This window comes from Lissotriton vulgaris, chromosome 6 (genome assembly GCF_964263255.1).
Source record: "Lissotriton vulgaris chromosome 6, aLisVul1.2, whole genome shotgun sequence".
NCBI lineage: Eukaryota > Metazoa > Chordata > Amphibia > Caudata > Salamandridae > Lissotriton > Lissotriton vulgaris.
The window spans coordinates 1918077392-1918085183 of NC_141694.1; the positions used below are offsets into that span (position 1 = coordinate 1918077392).

A 7792-nucleotide genomic window follows, 5' to 3' on the forward strand; every position below is an offset into this window, starting at 1 on the left:
CAAGCTGCAGGTGGATGGCTGCCAAGTGACGTGCCTGCTGTTGATGAACACGGAGCAGCCGACGCTCAATCGACAGGCCAGGTACCCAGACATTCACCCCCCCTGCCGGCGCGTGGTGTTGTTTTTCTACATGGCTCCTTCACCAGTCCGCTGGACTGTGTACGAACAGTGGCTGTGCGCCTTGTCTGCTTCCGTGCTGCAGCTGTAGTTGCCAGTGCCACTGGCATAGGTGTAACTGGGGGTGGTTGTGGCACGCCTGTTGTTGCAGGGGTGGCCCTGTCCACAGGAGCAGGTGGTGGTACCACTGCTGCTGGTGCTGGCTGTGATGGTCCTGGTTGAGGGTTAGGATGGGCCTCTCCCTCGTTGTCCTCGGGATTGTCTTCAATGTGAAGGGCCTCACTATCGGTGCTGGGTTGTTCTGCGCCACCTGTGATATAAATGGGACGGTGTTTAATGACATGTTTCTTGCACATGGGAGGTTGCTACATGCATGCAGGCTTGCATTCCTTGACTGGCTTTAGGAATGACTCTCACTGGACAGGTCTGGCAGAATGGGGCTATCTGGAAAATGTGGTCACACTACAAGTCCCACAATGCAATTGGGCTTTTCAGGTGTGCATGGCCTGCATGACTGGGGTTTCTAATGGGAAGCTCGGGAGTCATGGCCATTGTTAGGGGACAGGGTCACAGTCGCATGGCACTTACCTTGGGATTCTTGGGTGAGTCAGGAGGACTCTAGCCGGGTTACCCCCACGCATGCCTCGGGATTCAGGGTGTCCTCCACAAGGTCCTCCAGTGGGGTGTTGGGTGGTACAGTGGGCTCGCCTCCTCCGGTTACCCGTCACTCCCCCAGCCTCTCTGCAATTCTCTCCTTAGCACGCCCCCTGAGGTCATACAACCTCTTTTTGAGCTCCTCTATGGAGCGCTGGGTCTCTCCCACTGCGTTTACTTTAGCGCATATGCGCAGCCAAATGCGCCTCTTCTCCGCCTCCGGCACCCTCCTTGAATCCTTCCCAAAAAGCCGGTCATGATCTTTGGTGACTCCCTCTATTAAATATTCCAATTCCTGCTCGGAAATTTGATTTTCCTGAGGCACTGCTCCCTGCTGCTTCCTAGGACATTTTCTGGGGTGGTTTGTCTCCTGATTTTCAGCTGAAGGTGGTCTGTAGTGGAGCTCTGGCCACTGCTGCTTCCACTTTCAGGATCAGTGTGCTGAATGAGGGAGGGAACTGCCTGCTTTCTGGTTGTGATGTCATCACTGTGCTCAAAATGCAACTTCCCGTTTTTGCGATCCCGCAATTAGCGAGATCGCAAATTGCGGGAAAAAGGCCGATTCTGAGATTTTATTTGCGATTATAGCAAAATCGCAAACAGCTATTGTGGCCGATTGCGTTTCGCTTTTGTTAATCGCATTTCTTCATGAATCTCATTCTGCGAATTCTGAATTGCGATTCGGTAATTCTCGCAATTTAGAATTCGCAGAATGTGGCTTTGATGAATCTGGGGGCTACTCTTTTCATTTTGTAAGCCCTCTCAAAGGTTGCAAACCATTTATCAATGTCATCAACATCCCTAAATTTAGAGACAATACATTTGGGGATTTTAGGGTCAAAATATTCTTCTTTTTGCCTTTTTAAGTTGTTGCCACCATTATCTTTGAGCTTCAAGCACATCTTAACCCTTCTTTCTTCAATGGTTAGTCTCCTTTCCTCATGTTCAACCTTTATAAGCTCCAGTGAGATTAGGTCAAACTCTTTCTTGAGGTTTCCTAACACCCTACTGTTAAACCTGGCACCTTGGCGTGGGTCTCCCTTCCACTTTTTGTTACTGTGCCTTATGTGTTTTGCTGGTGTTAGCTGCTCAGAGCACTGTGCCACTGCCAATCAGTGCTCCCTGTATTAAATGTATATGTTGATTGGATTCCATGATTGGCTTATTTGGTTTACTGTCAGACCCCAGTAGAGTGCACCAGGAGTGCCCAGGGCTTGTAAATCCAAATGTTGCTAGTCGGCTTGCAACACTGGTTGTGCCACCCACAGAAGCAGCCTTGTAAAATATGTCTAAGGTCTGCCATTGCAGAACCTGCGTGCAGTCTGGTACTGTCATTCTGATTGGGCAAGTGCACCCACTTGCCAGTCCCTAAACCTTCCCTTTACTTCATGTGAGTCACCCCTATGGTAGGCCCAACGGCAGGGTGCATTGTAAGCAAAAGGTAGGACAAGCCCTGATGTGTGTGACATGTCCTAATAGTGAATTACAGCCATTTTCGTTTTTCACTATTGCAAGGCTACCTGTTCTCATAGGCCAGAATCGGCTGTTAGAATTGTTACATTCTATGATCCTAACAGACTCAGGGAACACAGTAGAAATTTGAGTTAACTATGCCTGAACTCAGAATAATAAAATACATCTTTTAGCAAAGTTTATTTTAATGTTCTGTGTTTGCAAATACCACTTTTAGAAAGTTGGTATTTGCTTGCCTAACCCTTTCAGCCCGCCTCTGCTATGATGTGTATCTGCTGTCTGGTTTCTGTGAGTGACAGGGCTGGGGAATTCCAGAAGACAGGCTTGGTCAGCCAGGTGGTGAATAGGAAGATTACATCCAGATGGGTGGGAGGAGTGCCCCTGGACTCTGAATAGGGCTGTGCTCTGCCACCACAATGCTGGCTCCACCTCCTGTGGAGCGTCTGATGTCTCTGCCCTGCACACTGAAAAGAAAAGCCAGAGTCATGTAAACAAAGTACTCCAGAACTGGGTTGAACTAGGCAAGGGCCCCCAGGCCTGAAAGAACAAAAGAATTGTGGTATAAGTATTGGGACCCTGAGCCCAAGAAATCCGGTCCTGCTGAGACAAGAAGAACCTCTGCCTGACGAGAAGGAACTGGGAAAGCTGCAAGGAGGAGTACTGTCCCTGACCTTGGGGATTGGCCTGCAGTGGTTGCCTTGCTGCTGAAGGAGAGGAGAAAGACTGGAAAAGACTTTTGCTCAACTTGTGCTTTTAAAAAGATCTCCAAGGGCTTGTGAGTGAGCTTGCCCCCTGAACAAAGTCCTAGGACCAGTGGACTTCAACAACCTTGAGAGGAGCAGCTGAGAACGCCATTCTCCCCGCAGCGCTGAAGCAGGGAGCCGTGTACGCCTCGTAAAGAATCGCCGCGTACACTGGGAAGCCCCGTGCCACGCTGTCCGGCCCGAGCAACGCAACTTCTTGGCCCCCACGAGCCGTAGCTCGCAACGCAAAGGAAGGACCTGTCCAGCCTGAGCAACGCAACTTCTTGGCCCCCACGAGCCGTAGCTCACAAGGTAACGGAAGGACTTCGCACCGCACCTTGCTTTCCCCCTTTCGCACCGCATTGCTCAGCGCGCACCCTGCCACTGAGATTGAAGGATTGCGGAGCGTAGAGCTTCCGGGTACGTCTCGCACAACCGGAGCGTACTGCCCGCCTCGCACCGCGCTCGAAGGATTACAAAGGCGTCCGCTCTCACGGTACGGCGCGTACGACGCAACGAACAGCAACAGCACACCACACAAGGCATCGTCCCCTCAAGTAACACGACTCTGGGCCACTACGAGCCGTAGATCGCACCACGAAAGGAGGAAATTGCCGCGTGTAACGCTTGAGCTCTTCAACGCATCGTCTGTGATGAACTACTGTGTACGACTCGCACTCTGTGTTCGAACGCCTTTGACAGAAGCATCCGCTGTGCGTTTAAGACTCTGTTGGTTCATTTCATCACTGTAGGATCGAACTACAAGATACGGATCACACAGACTGTTTAAGCTAAGCATTTTTAACAAGAACTCTATTGCGAATAGTATTGTGGTATATTTTGACGTTATTTGGTCTTGTGCTAAGCCTTATATAAAAAACTCACTATTTTTTATATAAAAACCTGTGTGGTGTCCCTTTTGTAGTGTTGTCACTTGATTACTGTGTGTGATTACAACTGCTTAACTTGCATCGCCTCTGAGATAAGCCTTGACTGCTCGCGCCACGCAACCTAGAGGGTGAGCAGGGGTTATCTTGAGAGGGTAATTCTCTTACCCTGACTAGAGGAGCGGGTCCCTGCTTGTCACAAGTACCTACTTGTGCCAACCAGAGATCCCCGATTCTAACACCTACCAATGGTGAGGGGAGGAATGGGGCTCTACTAGAGTGACTCCTGTCACTTCCCACTGGTGAGGGGGATCTGGGAAAGGATGTGGGACTTTGGCCCTCACCAACCAGCCCATCATCTATTTAAGCTCCTCTTTTCAGGCTGCAACCTTATAGCTAAGGCCTCTTGCTTTGCACGATTCCTGAGTTTTTCAGTTTCAGCGCAGGGACACGCTCCTTAGCGTAGCCATGCGCTTTATAAACTTCCCTTATTATTATTATATCCCATAGATCATTGATCCTCAGGGCTGGGATGACTGAAAGGTTGCTATTTTTGTCAGCACCCAGTGTGCCTAACCTTTTAAATGAAAGTTTGGACCTTTTTAATATTTTACAAAAAACTTTTAAAACCTTTTCCTAACTTAGGGGCATACCAGCAACAACCGGCGATAATTATCGCTAAGCGCACTTAGCGCTAGGATAATTATCGCCAGCTATCGCTGAATCTTATCGCTGAGATAGTGTGCTATTAGCAACGCTTATCTCAAAAGCGATAAAGTTCCAGGTGCAAGCTGCCAATTGTGCGATTATCGCTGGAATTACAGCGTTAATCGCACAACGTTTGGTGCTAGCTTGCTGATAGAGCAGGTCAGACTCAGCTATGATATCCACCTTCCATTGGATATCATGGCTAAGTCAAACTAAAAGCAGGCGTAAGAAAAGTAGCAATAACCAAGGTTAGCGCTACTTTTCTTATCGCTATGCTTGTTAGCGTGCCCATTGGTGACTGGAAAAATGTTGATTAGCGACATTTCTCCAGTTATTTTGAGCTGGAAGGCCCACTTTACATCTCATTAGAGATGCAAAGATGGGCGTTACAGGAAAGGGCGCTAAAGCAAGGATTCACACGGTAGCGTGACTTTGCTGATAGAGCGATAAACATATAGCCGCTTTTCATCCGAAAACGTCCGCAAAAGCGGTGATAATTTTTTATCGCCGCCTTGTTGATATGCCCCTTACTTTTTAAATGTACTTCTGAAATGGGGTCCTAGCAATCCTATTAAAAAAATTCTTCTCGATGCTAAAGTCAATTAAGTGGATTTCTCATGCATAAACTGCTTATGACCAAGTGGTATTGAGAAACACAGGTTCAGCATGCCCACCGCTGTAACACCAAAGTAGGAAGGCAGAGGATTATGTGGTTATGCTGGTTAGGCGTCCCCATGCAATAATATCCCAATACTTCAAAGATGGTCCTTGGATTCACACTAATCAATCCTTAGCTCAGTCCTGGTAGAGTGGCAAAGAGCAGTTAGGCTTTACTAGAGGCCAGGTACATAGGGGTGCGTGACACTGAACCACCACTGACAGGTATGTAGGGGTACATGACACTGAGACACCTCTTCTAGGTACATAGGGATAGGTGACTGTGAGACACCTCTGCCAGGTTTGTAGGGGTTGGTGACACTAAGACACTACTGAAACCATCTTGGTGGCCATATCAGCAGAAACCTTTTTCCAGTTGAATTTTCTGCTTAAAATAGTTTGAAGTATTTTGTTGCATCTTCACACCCAATGGAGTGTATTTGGTGACAGCGCAGTTTGGATGCTGGCGTGTATTTGGTAGCACCGGGGTTTGGATGCTTGCGTGTATTTGGTAACAGTGCAGTATGGTAACAGTGCAGTATGATAATAGTGCAGTGTGGATGCTGATGTGTATTTGGTGACAGCGCAGTATCAATGCTGGTGTGTATTTGATAACAGTGGAGTTTGGATGATGGCGTGTATTTGTTGACAACGCACTATGGATGCCAGCGTGTATTTGGTGACAGCGCAGTATGGATGCCGGCGTGTATTTGGTGACAGCGTACTATGGATGCTGGCGTGCATTTGGTGACAGCGCACTATGGATACCGGCGTGTATTTTGTGACAGGGCAGTATGGATGCCGGCGTGTATTTGGTGACAGCGTACTATGGATGCTGGCGTGCATTTGGTGACAGCGCACTATGGATACCGGCGTGTATTTTGTGACAGGGCAGTATGGATGCCGGCGTGTATTTGGTGACAGGGCAGTATGGATGCCGGCGTGTATTTGGTGACAGGGCAGTATGGATGCCGGCGTGTATTTGGTGACAGGGCAGTATGGATGCCGGCGTGTATTTGGTGACAGCACAGTATGAATGCTGGCGTGTATTTGGTAACAGGGCAGTATGGATGCCGGCGTGTATTTGGTGACAGGGCAGTATGGATGCCGGCGTGTATTTGTTGACAGCGCACTATGGATGCCAGCGTGTATTTGGTAACAGCGTAGTATGGATGCTGTTGTGTATTTGGTGACAGGGCAGTATGGATGCCGGCATGTATTTGGTGACAGCGTACTATGGATGCCGGCGTGCATTTCGTGACAGCGCACTATGGATACCGGCGTGTATTTTGTGACAGGGCAGTATGGATGCCGGCGTGTATTTGGTGACAGGGCAGTATGGATGCCGGCGTGTATTTGGTGACAGGGCAGTATGGATGCCGGCGTGTATTTGGTGACAGGGCAGTATGGATGCCGGCTTGTGTTTGGTGACAGCGCACAATGGATGCCGGCGTGTATTTGGTGACAGCACAGTATGGATGCCGGCATGTGTTTATTCTACTCAAGCATGCAGGGTGTCTGATGACTGGTTTCATGGGATGGTATTTTGTGAGGCAGAAGCCCGGTCTCCCCCAGCCTCATCCCTGTCTTCCTCTGCACATGTTGCCCACTCCCCTCTGACACGTCCCTGTTTTTCTTTCAACAGAATGCTCTGGTCGGTCGGATGTAAAGGCGGATGTCGTGCTTTTAGTCGATGCTTCTTACTCTGTGTATAGATTGAATTTCCACATCATGAGGTCCTTCTCAGAAGCGGTGGTGAGAGGCTTCCATGTGTCACGTGACTCTGTGCAGTTCAGCCTGGTCCAGTTCAGCAGTGATGCCCGGACAGAGGCCACCTTCAGCGACTCCCACAACGTCAGTGGCCTGATTCACACCCTGCGGACCTTCAAACAGATGGGCGGTGCCACTAACTTAGGGTGGGCCTTCACCTTCATCAGACAGGAAGTGCTGGTTGAGAGCAGGGGGGCCCGAGCCCACGTGCCCAGGGTCCTGGTCCTCATCACAGATGGGAAGTCACGTGATGATGTCACAGGTCCGGCCCTGGCGCTCCGGGGGGCGGGGGTGGAGGTCTTTGCTCTCGGTGTGCGGGATGCGAGTCTCACTGAGCTGGAAGCCATCGCCAGCCCCCCGGCTGCAGCCCACGTGTTCACAACGGAGGACTTTGAAGACCTTCAGCAAATCCTGCCAGAGCTGACAGAATCCATCTGCCTCAGGATCCAGCACAAACTGAAAACCATTAAACACAACCTGCTGGGATAAAAGTAGGCACCGACGCTTCTTTAAAGTGACACAAGGTGGGTGTCAAGGTAAAGCTCTGTAGTTTAGAATAAATGCCATAGAACTCATTTCACAACTAATATTTATCTCTTCATTACATAGGCGCAGGAAGAAGTTTAAACAACAGCCTCGCTTGGAGTCTTTCACTTTCTCCATAGCCGGAAATCCCGCCCTTGGACTTCCGGAAGTAGGGAAAGGTGACAGATGGCTGTGCCGGAAGAAATAATGGAAGGCAGTTGTCTCTCACGGCCCAGCATTTTAGAACAATGTGTGCGT

General features: G+C 49.5%; 1 protein-coding gene across 1 annotated transcript in view; it reads left to right on the plus strand.

The window, feature by feature from the left end:
• The window catches only part of LOC147709921 (collagen alpha-1(XII) chain-like), a 185858-nt gene extending 178335 nt beyond the window's left edge, over nucleotides 1-7523 (plus strand). Inside the window, exon 6 of the mRNA XM_086926126.1 lies at nucleotides 6885-7523. Within this exon, the coding sequence (XP_086782252.1) occupies nucleotides 6885-7498 (614 nt within the window). The 3' untranslated portion in view covers nucleotides 7499-7523. The remainder of the gene's footprint in view (nucleotides 1-6884) is intronic.
• The last annotated feature ends 269 nt before the right edge of the window (nucleotides 7524-7792 follow it).